The sequence below is a fragment of the Oncorhynchus keta genome, chromosome 26 (assembly GCF_023373465.1).
Source record: "Oncorhynchus keta strain PuntledgeMale-10-30-2019 chromosome 26, Oket_V2, whole genome shotgun sequence".
Lineage (NCBI taxonomy): Eukaryota > Metazoa > Chordata > Actinopteri > Salmoniformes > Salmonidae > Oncorhynchus > Oncorhynchus keta.
The window spans coordinates 25,093,499-25,119,134 of record NC_068446.1 but is presented as its reverse complement, the minus strand read 5'-3'; the positions used below and the strand labels follow the sequence as shown (position 1 = coordinate 25,119,134).

The 25,636-nt window shown below is 41.5% G+C and overlaps 1 protein-coding gene across 1 annotated transcript in view; it reads right to left on the bottom strand.

Moving 5' to 3' along the window:
* Positions 1–7,777: 7,777 nt before the first annotated feature.
* LOC118359141 (cytosolic carboxypeptidase 6-like) overlaps positions 7,778–25,636 on the bottom strand; it is a 447,711-nt gene continuing 429,852 nt past the window's right edge. Inside the window, exons 10-13 of the mRNA XM_052480434.1 lie at positions 25,326–25,478; positions 23,952–24,114; positions 8,526–8,628; positions 7,778–8,427 (exon numbers count right to left, since the gene is read on the bottom strand). Of these exons, the coding sequence (XP_052336394.1) occupies positions 8,322–8,427; positions 8,526–8,628; positions 23,952–24,114; positions 25,326–25,478 (525 nt within the window). The 3' untranslated portion in view covers positions 7,778–8,321. The remainder of the gene's footprint in view (positions 8,428–8,525; positions 8,629–23,951; positions 24,115–25,325; positions 25,479–25,636) is intronic.

Here is a 25,636-nt window from a genome sequence, read left to right as displayed (position 1 = left end):
AAGAGAGCACATTTTATATGCCAGGCGAAATTGTGCTCCTAAGCTCATTGTTATGGATGTATCCAAATAAATGTCACTAGAAAACAGCTTAAACAAACGCTGTTACTGCTGTTATTCTCTCTGCAGTGTTTGACGTGACTGTAAGTTAGCTGTAGTTGGCTAGCTAGCAAGCAAGGGATAAGAATGTTGCCAGCCAGCATGGCAATGGAACATTTAGAAAGAATGACTGGGTCGCGCCCATAGATACAGATCAAAAAGACTAAACAACTGGTCACGTCTCTGGCAACCGAACCAATAGATCAAACGACGAGCCGGCTTGGGTAGCAACCCTAGATTTGTTTCAGGACTATATCTTGTGGAAGGATGAAATAGTATGAATAAATTAAACAAAATAATGAAAATATCTCTTTCATTTTTGTGGATATGTTGGTAACGCGTTGTATAAAAGTGATAATGCCCTCAAAGCCGGTGTTTGGAGGACTTCGTCTCTGGCCTAACAATACCGGTGCCAATATGTCCTCCAAACACCGGCTTCTCGGGCATTGTCTCTTAAATACAGGCTGCAAACATAAACTGACTATACAAAATATATGTAATGTGCTCCCACCATTAAGTAACCCTATAGTGAAACGGGAGCATCAATTCAAAAGAACACAGGCAAAGATATTGGGAAATATTGTATAAGACACGCTATAAAACCTAAAAGACATTTGGATCACTGTCTGGGCTGTCTAGGAAAGTCAATTAAGAACAATTTGTTATTTTCAATGATGGCCTAAGAACAGTGAGTTAACTGCCTTATTGGAACAGTGAGTTAACTGCCTTGTTGGAACAGTGAGTTAACTGCCTTGTTCAGGGGCAGAATAACATATTTTTACCTTGTCAGCTCAGCGATTTGAACTTCCAACCTCTTGGCAACTAGTCCAATGCTCTAACCACTAGGCTACCTGCCGCCCCAAAATGTTGTCAAATCACGTTATATCTATAGTAGATATAACGTCAAATCTTAGCTAGCAGTCATCATCATGAATCAAGTTTATAATCTACTGGCAAATCCTTTTTATATCAATTTTTTATTTAACCGAGCAAGTCAGTTAAGAACAAATTCTTATCTACAATGAAGGCCTACCCCGGCCAAACCAGGACGTTGCTGGGCCAATTGTGCGCCGCCCTATGGGACTCCCAATCACGGCCGGATGTGATACAGCCTGGATTCGAACCAGGGACTGTAGTGACGCCTCTTACACTGAGATGCAGTGCCTTAGACCAAGAAAATATGAAATAATGAGAAATAAGAGAAATTATAAATTAAACGTATCGGTGCTCATCTGCATTTGGATATTACACAACAAGTTGGAAATCGCAAATTCAACAATGAGTGGTTTGGAAGGAATCAGTGGCTAAGTGGCTAACTGCAAGCATTGCAAAGCAATCATTATTCTGCTATTCAGTGGAGTGGCTGTGTGGTCCCAAATATAAGATTACGGGTCTCTTTTCCAGGTTTAAAATGAGAAACATTCAACATTGGCCATGTTGTCAATGAAGCATAATTTGTGCCGTGCTCAAAACAACTGTTAACTCGGAACTGCAAAATCGGACTTTAGTGAGTTCAAGACAACTGGGAACTCGGGAAAAACAGGCTATGACTGGGAAAATACGTTTTAAACTTTCATCCAACTCGTATTTGTAAATCAGGAACTCGGGCCTCTTTCTAGAGCTACGACTTGAAGATTACTGACATCATCATGATTCAAACTTTTTTTGGGAGTTCCCAGTTGTCTTGAAAGCACCATAAATCCAGAGAATGCCAGACTTTGATGACAAAGTTAGATGGCAAAATTTGCCCACAATGGCCCGCCAATCCACCTTCCTGTTCAAATGAGCACAGCACAACAAGGTGAGTCCTTGTATGCTGCTGCATAAATTATGTAATATGCCAGGGAGATATGTATACTGTAGCTAAGAAAGTAATACTAAGTGTAAGTTGTGTAGTAAGCTGTTAGTAGCCCATGTGCTTCCCCATTATATTTTATTTTATTTTCTATTTTCTATTTTCACCTCTTAATTTCACCTACTGTTCTGACTTGATGGTGCACATGTAGCATGTAACCTGTTTTTGAGAAATGTAATCATTGAATATTGTAAGAGCTTTCATTGTCTGATTATATGCCACATTTATTTATCCTACTGTTCTGACTTGGTGTACAGGGAGAACACTGTAAGAACGGCCCATGTTCTGATTTCGGTCGCTGTACATTCCGAAAGTGCTGAACAAATAGTTATATTGACTACATCTCTCCTAGCTCGCTCATTAATGTCTTAATCAAAATGACTGATTGCCTCTTATGTGCTTATGTCACGCCCTGACCTTAGATCTTTTTACGTCTCTATTTTGGTTTGGTGAGGGTGTGATTTGGGTGGGCATTCTATGTTCAAGTTTCTATGTTTTCCATTTCTTTGTGTTTGGCCAGGTATGGTTCTCAATCAGGGACAGTTGTCTATCGTTGTCTCTGATTGGGAATCATACTTAGGTAGCTTTTTTCCCCCTCCTTCTGTGTGGGATCTTGTTCTTTTGTTTGTGTGCAGGTAGTTTGCACAACCAGGCTGTTCGGTCGTTGTATTCTTTATTGTTTTGTCTAAAGTTTCACTTCTTTAATTAATATTATGTGGAACTCAAAGAACGCTGCGCCTTGGTCTCATCCTTCCCACGACAAGATTTACATAGTAAAATCACCACTGCTCATTAACAAAAGAGAAAAGCCAAGAGAGGATCCTAAACAGGTTACTTTTCGAAATTATGAAATCCATGTCCCTATTATGATTAAAAACCATGAACTGCTGGATATTTACAAGTTGTCTGGAAAGTCATACCTGGAGGCACAAGGGGACCGATCTCGATATTGGAATTTACACATGACTTGCCTATGCACTTCTCAGACTTACCTTATGGAGGTATGTAATAACGGGCTTTGCAGGCTTGGTTCCCTTGCGCTCGCTGAATAAATGTAATTCAACTGAAAACCCTCCCACTGGCTGGCCAACAGATTTTCTTGTGGAGTTTTTATTCAATAGGGTTTTCAGTACATTTATCTTTAATTACGGTGTACCTTTAATAAGAATTTTGTCAACAGACTAGAATACATTGAGAGAACGGTTTAGAAAATAGGGATCAATGAATGAAAGCCATCTAAACACATGTATATTTGTCTCTGTTTCAACACCAAGTGATAGATTACAAAATATTCAGATTTTGTAGATTATTACGCACATTTTAGGTTTAGGAAAGTATGTATGAATCCTAAAAAAACTGTTTTGGACAGCCTTTAGTGACACATTTTTAACCAACAGTAATGTTGGAAGATTAGTGTACATAGAATCTTAATAGGAAGAATAGTGTAAAATAGTAAGCTGTACCCTCCTCTATTGCCTGCGAAGACACAGGAAAGTATTGCGCCAGGGTTCAAATTTTTACGTTTTGGTCTGCTTTCTGCTCCATAACGATTTAATTAGTCTACATGTCTTTTTTTTTATATGATCAATTATTACTAATGTTCCCCAGCAACAACCACATGGCAGTAATGGCATTTGCAGAGGAAGCAAATGAAGGTTGACAAAACTATGTAATTAATAGAACGGTAATGTAGGCCATACCAACTGAAGGGAACTAACAGTAAACTGGCAGTTGAATATGTGTTATTAGGCTACTGACGGTCGATACTGATAGTGGCTAATATTTAACATGATAGAAATAGGAAACAGATAAAGTCGGGGTAGCCTATAATTAATACATTCAAGACTGCTCATCCCTGCATGTTTAAAGGCTGTACAATTAAGTACAATTCAAATTTGGCATATTGGCACAGAATTGAATAACATTTACTGTGGGAAAGTTGATATATGTCAGTTTGCTGCCATATGACTGGTTTCACATTTGTCAGCGATTATAAGGTAAAATAGATCTAAAACAAGTGTCATTTATATTTTCAATTCCCTTATCCAAACAGATGACTAATTTACCTAGCTCTTATCAATCGCTCTTATCAAGTTGGAAATTCCAGTGCATAGAGAATGCTGTTATTTATATCATTATTTTTTTTTTGTACTTTGAGGGCTGAATTTATTTTGGGCCCGCGCTACAGACAGCGATATCGGTCTGCTAATATAGGACTAGTAAAGTCCCAGTACATTACTTCGGGATTTTTTTTTTTAGTTAATTTGATTAAAAACTCAATTTAATTCAGATTTTTCAGAGGGTGCTTTAGTGCCCTCAGCACCCCTACTTCCCACGGCTATGTAATGGTCCATTTACAGCACTTAACTCAGGTCGGTATCGGGGCCAAGCTGAATCAGTTCAAAGGACGTTGTGTCAGCTAAGGGAATAATAACACAGAGGCATATAATGTTTAATATTATGGAGTGATATCCCAGAAAGGCTCAACATGAGAAATGATGCAAAAGATACCACTACCTTCTAGGTCTGCAATGGGAACTGGGTCAGCAGCTCCTGTGAACATCTCCGGAGAGAGATAAAGAACATATGAAAGTCAATTTGAGGATGACAATGAGGTTGTTTCGTCTTCCTCTAAGCAACGTTGTGGGTCGGGGTGAAGAGCACGGTTTCTATCATTCTTACACTCACAAAGACCATCATCTCATGGAATTAAAGAGGAAATACAGGAGGCAGACAGAGAGTCTTCTTGAACTGCCCCATGATGCAGACACTGAGGCATATGTCTTCCTGATTGGGTAACACAACCTGGACAAGTAATCTGTAATCAAACAAAAATCAACTGTAGATAGCTAACGTTACAAGGTTAATGTTAGCTACATAGATGTTCCTTGCTTTGTGCAATAAGTTGCATGGTATCAGTTACGGAACTTGCAAGCTTGTAGTTCTAAAAGCCAGAAAGAAGTTACCTCTGGTTCATTCAGCCATCCCTATGGGAAAAATGAATGGCGAAAGAATAGGAGATCTTTTACGTCTTCGGGAAACATAATAGCAGTCAGATCACATGACCTTTATGAATTATTTAATGTATGTGTTTTTTTATTATTGCATAAACTCTTCAAAATTCTCAAAAAGTGATGTTAGCGGATGAAGATGACCTCATAGAACAAAATGTATAAGATCTCCGAAGCCTGTGTTTACCACAGACCTTATTTTCAGCGTTTATCCAAAACCCCACCAGAAACGCCATTCATTTTCTTCATAGGCTTTGCGCAACGAACCATGGCGGAATTAGTGCCTACAAAAAGACGGCATTACTATGTATTAGCTAGTTAGAGACAAAGCAGAAGAGAACTGCCTGTACTGCAGACATTGTTTCCAGAAAACAGGATCCCCCATTATAGTGAATGGGGAAATCTTCGTGGTCAGCATTTGTGGATATAAAAAGAAATGAACGCATTCATGGTACCAATAATTGCTTATAGTTCACAAGATATTCTTCCTTGAACCGATTACTTTAAAATCACACACTGACAAAGTGAAAAGGATAATTTAGTTGCTTATGGAAGCCTGCAGTATCTTAGTCAGCCTTCAATTTGATAGACTCAATGAGAGGGGGCAGCACTGAGCTAGCCTGCAAAGTCACTTCCTAGAGTATTTCAAACTGCGCATAGGATGTCTTCAAAAACTCCTCCATGTAGTAAGATGGTGACATGCTGAAATTACACGTCCTGATCTTCAAATGTGTCACTGAGCATTCTCATAGGAAAAAATGGGGTGACGTCATCAATGGCTTTGTCCCCCCAATTTTTTTTTTTTACAGTCCATGAAACATTCCCAACCGGCTGGCAAGCTAGCTATTTTGCTTGGGAGTTTACTTTTGTTCACAGGGGGAGTAGTTGGCTGCATACGTATTAGGCTTTACTAGTGTACGTAATAGTGTATATTGATGATTGGAAGATAGATAGCAAGCTAATGTTTGCTAGCTAACGTTAACTAGGCAGCTGAGAGTCAAATATTATTGAGTGGGTTATTATTGGCATTATGGATTAATTAAAATCTTATTGAGAATAAATAACATATCAGGTTGTACTTATATAGTATGCTTACTTATTTTCTTGTGTTCTTATTTTTATTTCTCTTGTGTTTTCATTTTTACCTTGTGTTATTTGTAGTATTACATTGTTATTGATGACTGCATTGTTGGGTTTAGAGCTTACAAGAAAGCCATTTCACTGTACTTGTGCATGTGACATTAAAACTTGAACCTTAAAACTACCTACAGCTTGGATTTCCATTTGCACCGTGTATTTCAGGGCTTTCTGAGACATTTTGGAGGAGGAAAGCTTTTTTTTGAGGTGTCAACCCACCCATTTTCAAACATCGTTGTCATATCTACCAAACACTAACAGGAAGCAGTGATCTTGGTGGTCATGTGACTCTCGAGGGAAAAGAACTGGAATTCAATCAAATCTGCATTCTATAGACTGTGCTCAGTGGATGCAACAAAAGTATAAACCATTTATTGGGCAGATTGAGAATCAATAGAATTTTCTAATTTACGATGTCCTGACAAACAATAGACCCAGGCCTGCAGAGTGATAAAATAAGAGGATTTTAAATCTCATCACGCATGTATATTATTTTTGTAACGCTTGGACAGAAGTATTCGGAGTTATTTTGAAAAGGAAACTTCCATTCCTTGACCCCACTTTAGTCTTACATTTATGATCACCCCTTGATGATTAGTTATACACACCAATCTCTTTTGGTTTTGTGCCTGTTTTTATACAGGACTTACCAAAGCAGGGCTTCGAACAGACATATTGTTTGATGTGCAATTAACCATCTTCTTAGATAAACAAGAGCCTCTGGGATTTGGTAAGAGGCTAACGATATCATTACAAATGTAAGGAAGGCTAATATTTAATAGAATTGTTTTGACTATTGAAGAGAAAATGTATTAACAATTATGCATGCATAGCTATTTACAAATACTTAGAAAGGAATGTGCCCAGTCTAGTGGAGCAAGCAGAGAATAATGGCTCTAGAATCTAGATAAAGCTTAAAATGATAGCAGCACAGTGGGGACTATGCTCTTTGAATATAATTAAGCATTTTCCTGTGTGTGTGTGTGTGTGTGTGTGTGTGTGTGTGTGTGTGTGTGTGTGTGTGTGTGTGTGTGTGTGTGTGTGTGTGTGTGTGTGTGTGTGTGTGTGTGTGTGTGTGTGTGTGTGTGTGTGTGTAAGAGAGAACGATGTGCTAACATACGCTACATTGTTGGCCAGGGCAAAGTCTGACAGTAAAAGCATCAAAAGACAAATGTCTTTCGTCATTCTCATTCAGCCTCTCCATCTCCTCGTCAACCATGTAAAAGTAATTTGTTTATGCTGTTATGCTGAGTGATTGCCTCACTTCTTCCAAATGACTGGTCTGAAAAAACACATGTTGTTCTTCATGCTTCACTTGACCAATATATCATTATCTCTGACTCTCCTACTTATGCCTTTGTATTGAGCAAATCCCATGGATGGTGTTTTACAAAATACAGTGAAAAAGCACTCAGTGCTCTGAACAGATAGGTTAAATAGATGTTTACATTGCAGTGAGAAAGGGAAGTGAATGGGTATCAGTGAATTTGACACATTAAATTCATACTTGAGATGATCACCATTTTCTATAGGGATTTAAAATGCATTCATTTAATTGTATTATCCATGAAATGACTTCAGTTTAAATCAAATTGAACCCAAGTCTGTGTCTTTTAATCGCAAACACCTGTGTAAACTAATACTGAACATTAATTTGACAAACTTACAAATGTGTGTTATATTTTATAGTTTTTATCAACACAATACTTCGATACTGATAAGGTAGTGACTAAACAAAAATGGGTTACCCCTCCCAGTCCAAATAATGTATGATAGACAGAGGCAAGATAAACACACAATAAGTTACATACAAGAGAAAACACATGCACTCATTTACAATGACATACAGTACATACATGCATTTGAATAAAAAGCAACACCTAAAATGGAAAAAGCACATTGTGGTAATATATAAGAATGACATATGAAGTCCTCAAATGGAGCATGAGATATATATGTGTCAGCTTGATCGCTCCCATACATTTCATACAAAGTCAGAGAAACTTGCTCTAATGAAGTCCCATGGGTAAATGTCCTTCAATTAACATGCTATCCAAACTTGATCCTTTGTGAAAAGGAGTCCTTTATCTCAGTCTGGTGCATCTCATTTTCATGAGGGCTGTGTGGATGTAGTATAGGCCTGTGAGTCCAGAGCCCCTATAGAGTAGTCAGACTGGACTGGTGTTTCCAGTATGTTGTGGCGCTGCCTGGTGCCTAGTAGTCTAATCTTTCAGTCCCAGGTTCTTCCTCTCTGCTCCTCTCTCACCCCCCAAGGTCTTCTCGTTCCCAATTCCATTCCCCTGTCGACCCTGGGACAATACCTCTGTACTGAGGACACAAAAACACAAACATTAGTGAATATTATCAAGATAAACAAAAAGGATGTAAACTGACAAGTTATAGAAATGTGCCATTAAAAACATTACCTGTTGATGTGATTTGGGGTTTGTGGTTTGTTGTCATCGATGAAGTTGTTGTGCCTGTAGTAGTCGAGGAATGTGCGGGCAACATTTCTTCCCAGATTCATGTCTGAGGGGACCGTGTTAAGGTTATTTTCTGTAACATGAACATATGGCGCTGTTGGCCTTTAGTTTAGTCAACACTAAGGCCATTTCTCCCCGGCTGGGAGGCCTTTACTGGAGTTACAAAGCCTCTAAATCCTGCCTCCGACACTCTACGAATAATAAAAAAAAAAATAAAGCCCTAGTTTCTCCCTCACAGAACGAATAGAACCATTTGCAGTAAATAACTAAGCAATAACCAGTAGAGAAATGTGGTACATAAATGACCAGTATACAACACACTGTGTTCCACACTAAGTGAGGGTAAATCAATTGCATTTCAGTCTGGTCAGCCAAAAACACGAAGGGGGAATCACATAGCGGCAATTACTTACCACCTAGGCTTTATTTAAATGAATAAGTCTAGCCGTCATCGCCAACCACATTATGGAGGACATCAATAACTTGAGACACTCCATCATAAAACTGTGTGGCCATTCTGCGTGCAGTTGCCATGACGCTGGGCTGGATTAGACAGCAAACACAAATAATAACAAGATGAGTTAGATTAAGGAAAAATGTAAAAAACAGTAAACAAACACTGTGGTCAATCTGGATGAATCAGCCGTACACACATAAACAATGTTATGCCAATACGGAAAACAATAAGAGAAACATTTCCTCATGTACAGTTATAATTCATAGGGCCAGAGCTCATGAAAACACTACAATAAATCCATAGACTATCAGAGATGAACACGGAGGTTCCCCAGTTCAGGTGCTTTGTTATTACGAATGTGTTCTTTACCAGACAGACAAATGATGAAATGTCACAGAGACATAATCGTTCACCTCTTGTTGTCATTTCCTTGTTGATGTTCAGATTTGACTTGTCTGTCACACCTCTGTGATTGAAACAAGTGCCCGTGAAGAAAGAAAGAAAGAAAGTGATTCAGTCGTTTGTCTTTTTTTCAATTTCTGTCAACGGTCAGAATTTACCCATTAAACATAAATCGTAGGCCCTATAGGTGCAATTCTATTACACAAAGCAGTTAACTCGTAAAAAAAAATCCATCCTTGGGCTGAATGGAGTGCCTTTCTTGTGAATACATGCACCTGCGCACGCACACACACACACACACACACACACACACACACACACACACACACACACACACACACACACACACACACACACACACACACACACACACACACACACACACACACACACACACACACACACACACACACACACACAATTTTAGGTTCCAAAAGGGTTCTTTGCAGAGGGATAGGGTTCTACCAAGAACCATTTTCATCCTAAGAACCGTTTATTGGAAGAAAGGGTTCTTTGGTGATTGTTTGGAAGGCAAGAAGGATTCTTTGGAAGGTAAGAACGGTTCGGCATAGAACTCTTCTGAATCTGAATAAGCTTTTTTATTGTAATTTTTCTTCTCACTTTTAGAAAGGAGTTTGAGTAATCTGATACGTTTAAAAGAAGTGTGAGAATGTTTTAAACTTTACCTATATTATGGGAATATTTGTGCATGTATCTGGTATTCCCTTAATCATTTTACATATACTCTACTGAGATAGTTGATATCTTCGGTGAAAAGCATGAGCTGGCATACACCCAAAAAGTTAGTAGAGTTGCTGACTAACGGCGAGTAAACTGTAGGCTATAAAAATTGAGTCGCAAAAGTGTTCAGAACCCTTGGCTTTCTTAACATTTTGTTTCACAAATTGAGATTAAAATGGATTCAATTGTCATATTTTGGTCAACAATCTACACAAAATATTGAGTAATGTCAAAGTGGAAGATTAAAATGTCTTGAAAAATATATAGCTGTTGCATAAGTATTCAACCACTTTGTTTAGGCAATCCTAAATTAATTCAGGAGTAGAATTTGTCTTAATAAATCACATAAGAAGCTACATGGACTCATTGTGTGTGAAATAATAGGGGTTGAGATGATTTTTGACACAATACCCAATAATGAAAAGCAAAAACAGTTTTTTTACATTTTTGTAAAAAAAACTGAAATATCACGTTTACATAAGTCTTTAGAACCTTTACTCAGTACTTTGTTGAAATACATTTGGCAGCGATTACAGCCTTGAGTCTTCTTGGGTATGACGCTACAAGCTTGAAACACCTGTATTTGGGGAGTTTCACCCATTCTTCTCTGCAGATCCTCTCAAGCTCTGTCAGGTTGGATGGGGAGCGTTGCAATACAGCTATTTTCAGGTCTCCCCAAAAATGTTCAATCGTGTTCAAGTCCAGGCTCTGGCTGGGCAACTCAAGGACATTCAGAGACTTGTCCCAAAGCCACTCTTGCAGTTAATTCAGAAAGTATTCAGACTCTTTGACTTTTTCAAAATGTTAAGTTACAGCCTTATTGTAAAATGGATTTAATCATTTTCCCCCCTAATCAATCTATAGACAATATCCCATAATGACAAAGCAAAAACAGGTTTTTAGAAATATTTGCAAACTTACTCAAAATAAAAGTCTGAAATATCAAATTTTCATGAGTATTTCAACCAATACAATGTTGAAGCACCTTTGGCAGAGATGACAGCATTGATTCTTCTTGGGTATGACGCTAAAAGCTTGGCACACTTGTATTTGGGGAGTTTCTCCCATTCTTCTCTGCAGATCCTCTCAAGCTCTGTAACGATGGATGGGGAGCTTCGCTCCACAGCTATTTTCAGGTCTCTCTCGTGGTTAGAGCGTTGGGTCAGTAACCGAAAGGTTGCTAGATCGAATCCCCGAGCTGACAAGGTAAAAATCTGTAATTCTGCCCCTGAACAAGGCAGTTAACCCACTGTTCCTAGGCCGTCATTGTAACTAAGAATTTGTTCTTAACTGACTAGCCTAGTTAAATAAATGTTAAATAAAATACATTTAAAAAACTTGTCCTGAAGCCACTCATGCGTTGTCTTGGCTGTGTGTTTAGGAATGTTGTCCTGTTGCCACAGTGTGAGCGCTCTGGAGCAAGTTTTCATCAAGGATCTCTCTGTACTTTGCTTCGTTCATCATTTCCTCAACCCTGACTAGTCTCCATGATGCTGCCACCACAGGGATGGTGCCAGGTTTCCCCCAGATGTGAAGCTTGGCATTCAAGCCAAAGAGTTCAATCTAGGTTTCATCAGACCAGAGAATCTTGTTTCTCATGGTCTGAGAGTAATTTAGGTGCCTTTTGTCAAACTCCAAGTGAGCTGTCATGTGCTTTTTACTGAAGAGTGGCTTCTGTCTGGTCACTTTACCATAAAGGCCTGATTGGTGGAGTGCTGCAGAGATGGTTGTCATTCTGGAAGGTTCTCCCATCTCAACAGAGGAACTCTGGAGCTCTGTCAGAGTGACCATCAGGTTCTTGGTCACCTCCCCGACCAAGGCCCTGGTGTTAATAATCAGAGTTGAGTGTAATTGTGTCACTCATTGTGTAATTGTGTCACTCTAAACCACGTCCATCGTCATCATATTTCCCAGCATGCTCAATTGCAGGTTGATTTTCATAGTTGTGTCAATATCCGTGTTTTTGCATGTGCATTGATTGGTTGATTCATCTTATGCAACAAAAAGATAAATACAATTACATTTTTCTAAACCAATCCAATCGGTAGGCAGTTTTATTGCACCACTTTGCCTGGATTCCAAAATGACATTGTAAGCCAGAATAACGTGATTTGCAGGCCTGATGTGGTCTGTAAACTAGGAGTTTCAGACAGCTGTGGAGTTTCAGACCACTGTGTTCGGATCCTAAAAGAAAGTCCTTTTGATAAACAGTGCCTTTGGAAAGTACTCAGACCCTTTGACTATTTCCACATTTTATTACATTACAGCCTTATTCTGAAATGGATTAAATAAAAAAATACCCTCAGCAATCTACACAAAATACCCCATAATGATAAAGTGAAAACAGATTTTTAAAATGTTTGATAATTTATAGAAAACAAATAGAAGAAATACCTTATTTACATAAGTATTCAGACACTTTGCTATGACACTCGAAAATTGAGCTCAGGTGCATCCTCTTTCCATTGATCATCCTTGAGATGTTTCTACAACTTGATTGAAATCGACCTGAGGTAAATTACATTTATTGGACATGATTTGGAAAGGCACACACCTGTCTATATAAGGTCCCACAGTTGACAGTTCATGTCAGAGCAAAAACCAAGCCATGAGGTCAAAGGAATTGTCCGTAGAGCTCCAAGATAGAATTGCGTCAAGGCACAGATTGGGGAAGGGTACCAAAAAATGTCTGCAGCATTGAAGGTCCCCAAGAACACAGTGGACTCCATCATTCTTAAATGCAAGAAGTTTGGAATCACCAAGACTCTTCCAAGAGCTGAGCAATCGAGAGGGAGGTGAGGACGACGAGCACACGTTCTCTAAAATGACATTGGAGGCGGCTTATGGGTAGAGAAATTAACATGAAATTCTCTGGCAACAGCTCTGGTGTACATTCCTGCAGTCAGCATGCCAATTGCACGCTCCCTCAAAACGTGAGACATCTGTGGCATTGTGTTGTGTGACAAAACTGCACATTTTAGAGGGGCGCTTTATTGTCTGCAGCAAAAGGTGCACCTGTGTAATGATCATGCTGTTTAATCAGCTCCTTGATATGCCACACCTGTCAGGCGGATAGATTATCTTGGCAAAGGAGAAATGCTCACTAACCCGGATGTAAACACATTTGTGCACAAAATGTGAGAGAAATAGGCTTGGAACATTTTTGGGATCTTTTATTTCAGCTAATTAAACATGGGACCAACACGTAACATGTTAAGTATATATTATTGTTCAGTATATACAGATCTATTTTAACCTGCTCTACAGGATGTTATCCTAAGAGGTCATGCTACACCAGCGACTGGGAGACCACCATCTGTCATGTATCCTTGACATCTTCATTTTGACCTCGGGAAAGTTTTGTGTTGCCCCTTGGTCAACAGAAACGGCGCCAGCGTAAACACATACTCTGAACAACGACAGAAATGGCCCAGGATCCCGTGGAGTGCAGATGGCCTCTCAGCTTGTGATGTCACATCTCACATCTATCACAGGAAGTTGGTGATGGACGAACGTTTTGGAAGGAGAGGACTTCATCTGCACCACAGCTACACGCGGGACACTCCAGCACCCTGATTGGCTGCTGGCCCGTTGTCAAAGGCAACCAGAGCGGTTGGGATGGGCTGCTAGCGGCAGGAAGTGGGACTCTGCCAAAGCACAGCTTGAGGGCCGCCCACAGAGGAGGGCGGAAATGTCTAAAATATTAACTCTACACACCAGGCAGGAAGAAAAGGTGCTGCATAGTCAAGGGGGGTGGAAGTTTGGCATCCCTTCTTGCAACAGTGCATAAAGAAAAAAATATATGCAGTTGAAAATAAAAAAAAGTCTTTCACTGACACAAAAAGACACATTCCACTTAGAACACACAGACAGTACAATTTCCCTTTCAGAATGAAGGCACAATTCAGATTTTCTCTTTTACTATCAAATATTCTTCCAATTCCTTGTCTCCATAGAAAATAAGGCTGCCCAATATAAGTAGGTCCACTGGCACTGTCAGGTAGAGAATAAGCCTTCCCTGAAGGACCTTCTCTGCCAAGATGGACAATACCTTCCTCTTAGGCTAATTTCTATACTAAATCTCCCTCCCTGGAGATAAACACAGGACATAAGGAAAAAAGACTGGACACTAGACAGCTGGCTCTGAGCTCATTAGCAGTCCATTGTACTGTAATTCACAGAGAGGACAGGCCAGAGAATACAGGATGTCCCTAGGAAACAAGGCAAGAAATTGGGTGGTAAATTAGGGTGAGTGCTTCATCGCGTTATCAGATGGAAAACAGAACAGGGGAAGTAGACTTCAGTCGATCTCAGAGAGGAATTCTGTGTGTGTGTAGCTTGCTGGTTAAGGTGATAGGAACTCACCTTTTAGTACATTGGAATGTCAGGTTGATGAGAAGGGGAGAGTTGTGCTGGATCTACAGTGGGACAGAGAGGAAGGAAGAAGCCTCTCTCTCTCTCTCTCTCTTTCTCTCTCATTGGATCGTGAGGAGGTTTAATATCTCTTCTATCCATCCTTGTAGGATCGATAAAGGCCTATGTTGTGACTCAAGGACGAGCCAACATGGGGCTGATGAGGTGACGAGACAACAGGGAAATGGACGCTACACATTAGCTACGACAGATGATTTGTTTACCAGGCTGTTTATCTGCTTTCAGTGTCATGTGCCCAGTCTAAAGAAACAGACAGACGTACAATGATTCCCCAATGACAAGGAACAAGACATCAGCGTCCACAGCAGACCATTCCTAACAAGAAAACAAATTAGGGACATCAGCACCATCAATACCTTCAAGTGACAGGTCTGTCACCAGGGTGTCACAAAGAGCCAATTAACAATGCTAATTAAAACAGTAAACAGCGGTGGACAAAGGGAACATGTTTTTCCCCCTGCAGCTCAACTATGCTCAAAGACCTTGTGTCATTTTCATATAGGACAAAAGCAACAAAACATCCATCTCCAACAAGAGGACACAACCAGGTAGTAAACTTTGTAGCTATTGTGTAAAGCTTCATTCATTTGACATACAACACCTGTTCCCCTTATAGACTTATGGCTCCCCCTTACAGACATCCAGACACAAAACACAGGCATCCATGCAGTGACAAAGACAAAACACACACTCACACACACACACACACACACACACACACACACACACACACACACACACACACACACACACACACACACACACACACACACACACACACACACACACACACACACACACACACACACACACACACACACACACACACACACACACACACACACACACACACAGCCATCAGATAGGGGCTCATCTTCAGCAGACTCCTAATCGGGAATGACAGCCGTGATATGGAGTAGCCCTGAGTGCTGCAGATCTGGGGTCTGTCCAGTGTCCGCTGCTTAAGAGGAGCAGAGGGTAGGCAGGCAGCAGATTTGGCCAGTGGCTAGATTGGTAAGTACGTACACAATGATGTCCATCTCACGCCATAAAGCTCTAGCTGGCTATTTCATCTGTCTGCCTAAAAGCCACTAGGGATGGTGATGGAAATATAATTTAATGAACCTGCGTCACAAGCCTCAAGTCTCCATGTGTACTGTCATGTAAGACAACTAATAGGGTTGTGATGAATAATTGCATTTGTTTGAGCCGACAGTGTCGGGGGGGAAGAGAAAGGAAGGCAACAATAGAAAAAAAATGCAACTGGGGAAGAATATTTGCCTGATATCCATCATTTGCATACTTGTCACTGTCCATCAATTATGTCTAACAATCAGTGAATACTGAAATGTTCTATTGGCAAGTTTGGTATTCAAATGTGAGTCTAGCTCCCATGCTCTGTGCGTACCAATGTCATACTGTTGTCAGAATGATCTCCTAGACTGCAGTTAGCTGTCAGGCCGTGCGGTCTTCAGGCAGGGAACCAGTGGGCTGGTGATTGATGTTGAAGCCAGGAGGAACCACCGAGCTGTCCGGTTCCACATTGTGCTTCTAGTGCTGTATCAATTTATGTGTACGGAAGCCAGCACAACTTAAGTGAGGCAGAAATATCAAACTAAGGGTTTGACAACATGGCCGTGCTTGAGTGAGACTTTTACTGTGAGACCCAGGGATAATGGGTATTTCAGGAGCCGTCTAGAGCCTAAAGGACAGGGGGAAATGGCACACACCCGGAACATGGAGCAATCTCTCTTCAGTGGATTAAAGTCCAACGCTGGACTTGTTAACTTGTCAAAGTAAAAAGGGCAACACGTAGATGCCTCTCACCACTGGCATGTCTGGGCATATGACACAGCTAGTGATGGAGTTCATCGTCCAATCAACCCTCACCATCTTACTTTGAGTAAAAATGGAAGGCATTGCGTAAAGTTTGATAAAATACCAAAAAGTGGGAAGATTTGAAAGTCACAGAGTACTTGCTCTCTCAGTCAAAGCGTCAAGCTGGGTTTTGAATAAGGTCCCAGATTCTCTCAACCTTCACACTTGCTGGTCTCACTGTTAATGATGCTCTGACATTACAGTGTGTATACAACACAACATTTAAAAAATATTTTTGATGGAGAAAATGGAATAACCTGAAAACCCACACAATAACCTAAAGGACAAAATAGAATAACCTGAAAACCCACACAGTAACCTAAAGGACAAAATAGAATAACCTGAAAACCCACACAATAACCTAAAGGACAAAATAGAATAACATGAAAACCCACACAGTAACCTAAAGGACAAAATAGAATAACCTGAAAACCCACACAGTAACCTAAAGGACAAAATAGAATAACCTGAAAACCCACACAGTAACCTAAAGGACAAAATAGAATAACCTGAAAACCCACACAGTAACCTAAAGGACAAAATAGAATAACCTGAAAACCCACACAGTAACCTAAAGGACAAAATAGAATAACCTGAAAACCCACACAGTAACCTAAAGGACAAAATAGAATAACCTGAAAACCCACATAGTAACCTAAAGGACAAAATAGAATAACCTGAAAACCCACACAGTAACCTAAAGGACAAAATAGAATAACCTGAAAACCCACACAGTAACCTAAAGGACAAAATAGAATAACCTGAAAACCCACATAGTAACCTAAAGGACAAAATAGAATAACCTGAAAACCCACACAGTAACCTAAAGGACAAAATAGAATAACCTGAAAACCCACACAGTAACCTAAAGGACAAAATAGAATAACCTGAAAACCCACACAGTAACCTAAAGGACAAAATAGAATAACCTGAAAACCCACACAGTAACCTAAAGGACAAAATAGAATAACCTGAAAACCCACACAATAACCTAAAGGACAAAATAGAATAACCTGAAAACCCACACAATAACCTAAAGGACAAAATAGAATAACCTCGACAAAAGGATAAACCAAATGTGCCTGCTCTGTCCTGCTTCAGAGATATTACACATACTTAAAGTACCACATCACTTTTTAAGAAAAAACCTTTTCATTTATCTATAGAAAACAGCTCCACAACAAAGTCTTTGAGCAAGCGACTGGTACTGTACATTCATCTGGATGAGTGCTCATCTCCTCATAATGTTTCCCATACCCATCCACGAAGAACCATAACAGACCAACACAGAGACTTTAGACTCAGAGGGACACCAGTCCTATGAAGCCTCTATGGAATCTTCCCAATATAAGAACAAAGCAAATGCCACAGTGAATTCTCAGCAAGAAAAATCATTTCTCTCCATTTTGTGTGAGATTACAGGTGGTGCTAAATCATTAAACGACAGGAAATATTCCAACTGCTCTGGTGGGGAACATTCACAGCTTGCTCATCCAATATAATGAGTCTTTAAGACCTGGGTTACCATACACAGGGGAAGGAAAGGAAGGACAAATCTGTGAGATTGAAAAATTTCCCATCCAGCACCCTCTCTGAGGCCCTCTATGCTGTGATAAAGGCCCATGCTACTAGACAGGTTAAGATTTCAATGCCGGTGGCTACAATAGTCTCAGCAGCAGATCGGAGAAGGTTGGGTTAATTTGGGGTCCAGGTAATTATTTATTTGTCATGAATTTGTTTTTTGGAGCGGGATGGGGGTTGCAAAGCTTAAAGGTCTTTGTTGATGATTTGCACGCTCCATAGGCCAGATCACTGGCGCGTAAAAGCGACATGGCTGGTTCCTTCAACCTGTCTGACCCCAATTTTTGCTCTACATGAAGTCTCCGCTGTCCTCTCCCCTCGTAGAGCTGACACCCCCCCTCCCCAGGCCCAGCCTCACGCAGCCCCCAGGGCCTGTTCTTGTCTGACCTTCAGCACCCCACCTCCCCTACCATGACTCAGTCCTCCCCTCCACCTCCCCATCACCCACCACACTCACCTCACTATGGAATTACTATACAATGCTCTGCCATTTAGATGAATACCTCACTTAATCCATCTTGCTCTCAGCCAGCGGACTTTAGCACAGAGAGACCAACAAAGACTGCCAGTAAACACTGCTGCTCCCGAAGCATAAAGGAGGGGTGTGACGGGCCACCGCAGCTCTGTTCGGTTTTCTCATCTCTTTCTTTAAGCCCAATGCACAGCGACAAATAATCAAGGGACTTGTTATGCCCTGGTTATTTTGTCATAGTGGCCACCTATCTATGCAGTATGATGCTGGCTATCTCCGTGGTTATGCTATGTACATACATATTACAGGAAGCATCTTCTGTTCCAACTGTCTTCTCTATACAGCACATCTGTTTCATGTGGGAAAACAAAAAAATGAACATGTTCAAGGAGAGGGAAAGTTGTGACTCTTTCCACACACAGTAAATTGCTTTTTTTTTGTGGTTTCCATCCCATTTTTGACACTAAGGGAAAATAATCTCCTGGCTACAGAGTAATTCTACATGGATGGGTTTCTTCTTATAGAGAGCCAGTCAACTAGTCCTTGGACTTGACGGTTCAGTGAAACACTAGGTGGGGAAAAAGCACTGAGTGAAATGAGAGGTTTGAAGATGGTGCTACAGTGGACAGCTGCAATCTGACCAATTCTGCTATTTTCTGTTTTTGTTTTATGCTGTGTGATTTTACATAATATTTCCGCCATTATTTCCTATGACCAAAAACAGCTTCTGGACATCAGAACAGCGATCACTAGAGATCATTCGATTTGGTTGAAGATTTCTACTTCAATGAGTAGACAGCTGTGGATGTACTGCTCTTTCCAGACCAGGCCCTAATCGCGGGCCTCAAAAGAGGAAGAGATGGCACAAGAGGGGCAAACGAGCAGGCTTCCTGACGAGACTAAATGGATGATATACCGCCTCTACCCTTCGTTCTATTGGTGAACATAGAGACCAACAGGGACGAGCTCCGTTTGAGACTATCCTGTCAATGGGAGCTGAAGAACTATAATATCCTATGTTTCCTGGACTATGGATAATATACTGTACAAAGACTATGGATAATATACTGTACATCTAGCTAGTTTTTCTATGCATCATCAAGACCGAACATCAGCTTTGGGTAAGGATAAGGGGGGAGGTGTGTGCCTCTTTGTTAACTACAGCTGGTGCGCAATCTCTAATACTAAGGAAGTCTCAAGGTTTTGCTCGCTTGATGCCTCATGATAAATTGCAGACATACTATTTACCAAGTGAGTTTTCCTTCACATTTTTCATAGCTGTCTATTTACCACCACAAACCGATGCTGGCACTAAGATAAAGCTGCATAGGGTCATAAGCAAAGAAGAAAGCGCACATCCAGAGGCAATGCAAGGAAACAGAAATCCGTCTTACCTCATTTTTAGCAGCATGTCACTTGTGTAACCAGAGGCACAAAAAAACACATACAAGTTCTCCCTCACCCTCCATTTGGCAAATCTGACCATAACTCTATCCTCCTGATTCTTGCTTACAAGTACAAATGAACAGGAAATACCAGCACTCAATTCTGAAGTGGTCCGACGACGTGGATGCTAAGCTACAGGACTGTTTCGGTAGCACAGACTGGAATATGTTCCGGGATTCATCCGAAAACATTGAGGTGTATAGCACATCAGTCAGTGGCTTCATTAATAAGTGCATCAACGACATCTTCCCCACAGTGACCTTACGTACATATCCCAACCAGAAGCCATGGATTACAGGCAACATCCGCACTGAGCTAAAGGCTAGAGCTGCCGCTTTCAAGGAGCCCCCAGGTGGTGAGGGTAGGCCACAACACATCTGCCACACTGACCTTTAACACGGAGGCTTCTCAGGGGTAAGTGCTTAGTCCCCTCCCGTACTCCCTGTTCACCCACAACTGAGTGGCTGCACACGACTCCAACACCATCATTAAGTCTGCTGACGATGATGGTGGTTGCCTGATCAACGATAATGATGAGTGTGGCACCAGGACAACAACCTCTCCCTCAACATCAGCAAGACAAAGAAGCTGATCCTGGACTACAGGAAATGAGGGCTCCCATCCACATCAACAGGGCTGTAGTGGAGCGGGTCGAGAGCTTCAAGTTCCTCGGTGTCCACATCACTAAGGAATTATCATGGTCCACACACACCAACACAGTCGTGAAGAAGGCTGCTCAGGAAGCTGAAAAGATCTGGCATGGGCCCTCAGATCCTCAAAAGGTTCAACACCTGCACCATTGAGAGCATCTTGACTGGCTGCATCACCACTTGGTATGACAACTGCTTGGCATTCGACCACAAGGTGCTACAGAGGGTAGTGGGTACAGCCCAGTGCATTACTGGGGCCGTAGATGAAGTGTACCTATGATGAAAATTACAGGCCTCTCTCATCTTTTTAAGTGGGAGAACTTGCACAATTGGTGGCTGACTAAATACTTTTTGCCCCACTGTATATAGCCAAGTTATTGTTATTCGTTGTGTTTATTCCTCGTGTTATTATTTTTCAATTATTTCTCTTTTTTTCATTCTGTGTTGTTGGGAAGGGCCCATAAGTAAGTATTTCACTGCTAGTCTACGCCTGTTGTTTACGAAGCGTGTGACAAATAACAATTGATTTGATTTGAAATTCCAGCATCAGTCACAGGCTTTACAGACTTTTTGATATACACAAGATCAAATAATAAACAAACAATTAAACAAAGAAGTGAATGGATTCCCTATTTTTATTTTATTTCACCTTTATTTAACCACGTAGGCTAGTTGAGAACAAGTTCTCATTTGCAACTGCGACCTGGCCAAGATAAAGCAAAGCAGTGTGACACAGACAACAACAACAGAGTTACACATGTAGTAAACAATAAACAAGCCAATAACACAATAAACAAGTCAATGACACAGTAGAAAAAATTAAGTCTATATAGAGTTTGTGCAAAAGGCATGAGGTAGGCAATAAATAGGCCATAGGAGTGAATAATTACAGTTTAGCAGATTCACACTGGAGTGATAAATGAGCAGAGGATGTGCAAGTAGAGATACTGGTGTGCAAAAGAGCAGCAAAGTAAATAAAATAAAAACAGTATGGGGATGAGGTAGGTAGATTGGGTGGGCTATTTACAGATGGACTGCTGCTCAAATAGTTGATGTTAAAAGTTGGTGAGGGAAATAAAAGTCTCCAACTTCAGCGATTTTTGCAATTCTTTCCAGTCACTGGCAGCAGAGAACTGGAAGGAAAGGCGGCCAAATGAGGTGTTTGTTTTGGGGATGATCAGTGAGATATACCTGCTGGAACGTGTGCTACGGGTGGGTGTTGTTATTGTGACCAGTGAACTGAGATAAGGCGGAGTTTTACCTAGCATAGACTTATAGATGACCTGGAGCCAGTGGGTCTGGCGACGAATATGTAGCGAGGGCCAGCCGACTAGAGCATACAGGTCGCAGTGGTGGGTGGTATAAGGTGATTTGGTAACAAAACGGATGGCACTGTGATAGACTGCATCCAGTTTGCTGAGTAGAGTGTTGGAAGCTATTTTATAGATGACATCGCCGACGTCGAGGATCGGTAGGATGGTCAGTTTTACGAGGGTAAGTTTGGCGGCGTGAGTGAAGGATGCTTTGCTGCGAAATAGAAAGCCGATTCTAGATTTGATTTTGGATTGGAGATGTTTAATTTGAGTCTGGAGGGAGAGTTTAGTCGGGCGGGTCGGGTGCGGGCAGCGAACGGTTGAAAAGCATGCATTTGGTTTTACTAGCGTTTAAGAGCAGTTGGAGGCCACGGAAGGAGTGTTGTATGGCATTGAAGCTCGTTTGGAGGTTAGTTAACACAGTGTCCAAGGAAGGGCCAGAAGTATACAGAATGGTGTCGTCAGCGTAGAGGTGGATCAGGGAATCGCCTGCAGCAAGAGCGACATCATTGATATATACAGAGAATCGGCCCGAGAAATAAGGGTGGCTGGCAGGGTGTTATCTACAGTGTGACAGAGTGATACCAGGTAGGGCTATAGCTACACAGAGCAGAGCCACACACAGACACCTCACCCTCCTGACACTAGAGGGCACTTAGGCTACACATAATATCTCCTCTCAACTCAGGCAATCTGGACACTGCACAGTACACTTTCTGCCTGTAGGCTGAAGCTCCACACCACTCTGGTTTTCTGCCTCTTCTCTATCCCATGGATCTGAGCTGTGTCAAGGTAATACAAGATGGAAAACTTGAGTCTATAGAGAATGTCAATTTAACGCTGAATCCCTTTGGAGTGTACAAAACACTGCGATTAACAGGCCTGCTGTATTCTAGTCTTTGTCACAACGAAAGCAGAACCCACGTGCTCTCTACCTCTTTTCTACACAAAATCAATGGGGCAGGTGCCGCCTTCCCACTGTCACTATGTATCTGTCGGAACATGAGAGCAAGGCAGTGCGATAGGGGCTGACCTGACTCATCCACACCTCAGCCCTGCGCTGCATGCCAATCGAGCCAGGCCTCCAATAATGACTCCTGGAATAATTAAGAAATCAATAGGCTCTCGTCTGGCCCTAAATGAGAGGTTGTTACTATAGGAGCAGGCAGCATGTGGATAAACGCTAGGGGATGGAGCGCCACTACAATAACCTGACATTATCACCCTCAGCCCTCATTACTGGGCTCTACAGATGTCTGTTCTGTTGCCTGGTGTACAGACATCACTGGCCCAGAAAACTGTACAGGGCTGGCTTTTGTCTACTCAGGAGCAGCATTGATTTGGAGAATCAGAGCTTTTGTAGTCTGGGGTATCTCCCTTAAGAGGACACAAATGTAATCTGCCCACAGTGCCCAATCTCTGCTCACTGGCAGGGCTCTCAAGAAGAAATCGGATTCTGTTTGCGACACGTTTTGTTGTCCAAAAATACAGAAAACACTGTTGGTGTTTGAACACTGGTTTGCTGGCTCAATGACACAAGCCTTTCAATACATGAGGCAACAAGCAAACAATCTACACAGGACTCTGCCACACACCTTCCTGGGACATAACCTCACACTCAATATCCCTTTAAACCAATCTATCTGTGCTGCAGCCTGTATCCAACGAGTCCCAAGCACCAGAACACCACAATTCCCTGTACTCCTCTTGCCTCTATTCTACCTGGATGGTCAGGATGTATTGATTGAACTATCAATCAACTCTGACAGCCATACAGCATGATTTCTATGGGATGTGAAGCTCAGAAGTTTGGGGAAGTTAGGGGAGGGAGGAAGAAATGGAGGAAACATCAGTGAGGTTCACATGTTGTGTACTCAATCTCTGTCTCTCCTCCAGATGCCTCCTTTCCTCTCCCCCAACGGCCAGCGGGAGAGGCAGGGGAGCCTGGCCAGGCCACCTGGGGCCCCTAATGAGGACAATGAGAGAGAAGGATACAGGTGTCCTCTGTGTAGGGAACGGGCGCCGTGCTCCCTGCTGCCATGTAGCTGTAGAAGGACACCTCCAGGGTGTAGCAGTAGGACATGTCGTCCAGCAGGCCGCCCAGGAAGCGCCTCCCGGTGCCAGCTTTCACAACATCACGGTTAAACGATGTGTTGGACTGTGGGGGTGAAACACACTGTTAACAGAGTGCATTCTACTATACCAGCATTATAATTCAAATGAGATTTAATTAGTCCGAAAAATGACTAAATATATTTTGCATACGGATGTGGGATCTTAATTTGATCACCCTGTTGCAGGAGAACCTCCGGCAATGTAGTGTATTTCAGGTTTAAAAACTATTCTGAAGTTTGTAATTTGCAATTTTCCCACTACAAAAATGCCCAATAATTATAATTTCACATTTCCTGTTGCTGCAGGATTATTTTCCTGCTGTAGCAAACAGGCTCAAATTAAGATCCTACATCTGTAGAAGTGTGTTGGTGAATTTCAATGCTTCATTCTAACAATGCCTATACTACTCATTGCAGTCTTGTTGTTATGCATAGTAACATGGATTGTAAGTCAGCTTCAGCATTTAACATGATTCAGTCGATTTAGGAAGTTTCCATTGCCCTTTAGTTCATTCAACTTGAATGGAATATGACCCCTGTAACTTAAATGCAGACTTCCACTCCTGGCAGAACTTATTGAGTTCTATGACTATGTGCTTTGGACAGTGCTGAATGAGCAGTAAGAAAAGAGCACAGTAAGGGACATGACTTCTGGCCAGCTGTCACCGCTACTATACACACCCCAACGGTATACACACACACACGCACACACACACACACACGCACCCATGCAGGCATACACACTGCTGTAGACGAAGATGAGCTCTTTATTGTGACAGCATCACAAATAACCAGTGGACAATCTGTGATATCCTTTATGTATGGAGGGTGGCTAAAATGATTTTAGCTGTTGAAAGAATTTCCGTGTGTACTGGTGAAGAAAGTATATGAGAGCTGTGAACGTGTCGCTGCACAGAAAAGGTTATTCTTCTGGCTATACTGTATGTAACTGGCACTGCTGAAAAATGGCACTTTGGCTGAGCGCTGAAGGTCAGTGTGACTGGGAGGAGGGAAACAGACTTTTCAAATATAAAGCTTCCACACCCAGCTCTATGATAGATCTCAGTTTACCCTGTGGTTCATGCAGTCACTATTGTAGCATAGACAACTAGTACCTGCTATTATGTGGGCTGTATTCGTGTGGAACATCTGTGAGATGAGTAGGGTTAGGATTGATATGGCCTGACCAGGGAAAACTCTGGGCCCTGCAGTAGTTGTAAAGTTTTCCCTGGTATGATTGATGTGAGGAACTTACGAAGGAGAAGTCTGGGGCGTTTTGGCAGAGCAGGCGAGGGAACACGGCCTGTCTCTGGACTCTCTCCTCCTCCTCAAACACGTTCCCGTACATGAAGCCATTCATCATGGTGGAGTGGGCGTGCACATCAATGTAGAACTCCAGACCCACCTTCTGTGTACGCCACAAACAAATACAGACAGACAGACAAACAAAGAGAAATATAGAGAAAGCAGTGGTGTCACAAATGGAGTGTAAACCTCCTGAATATACACCATTTACACATTTCATAGCCATTGCCATTTCCATCAAAATGTAAAGTTCCTGATTTG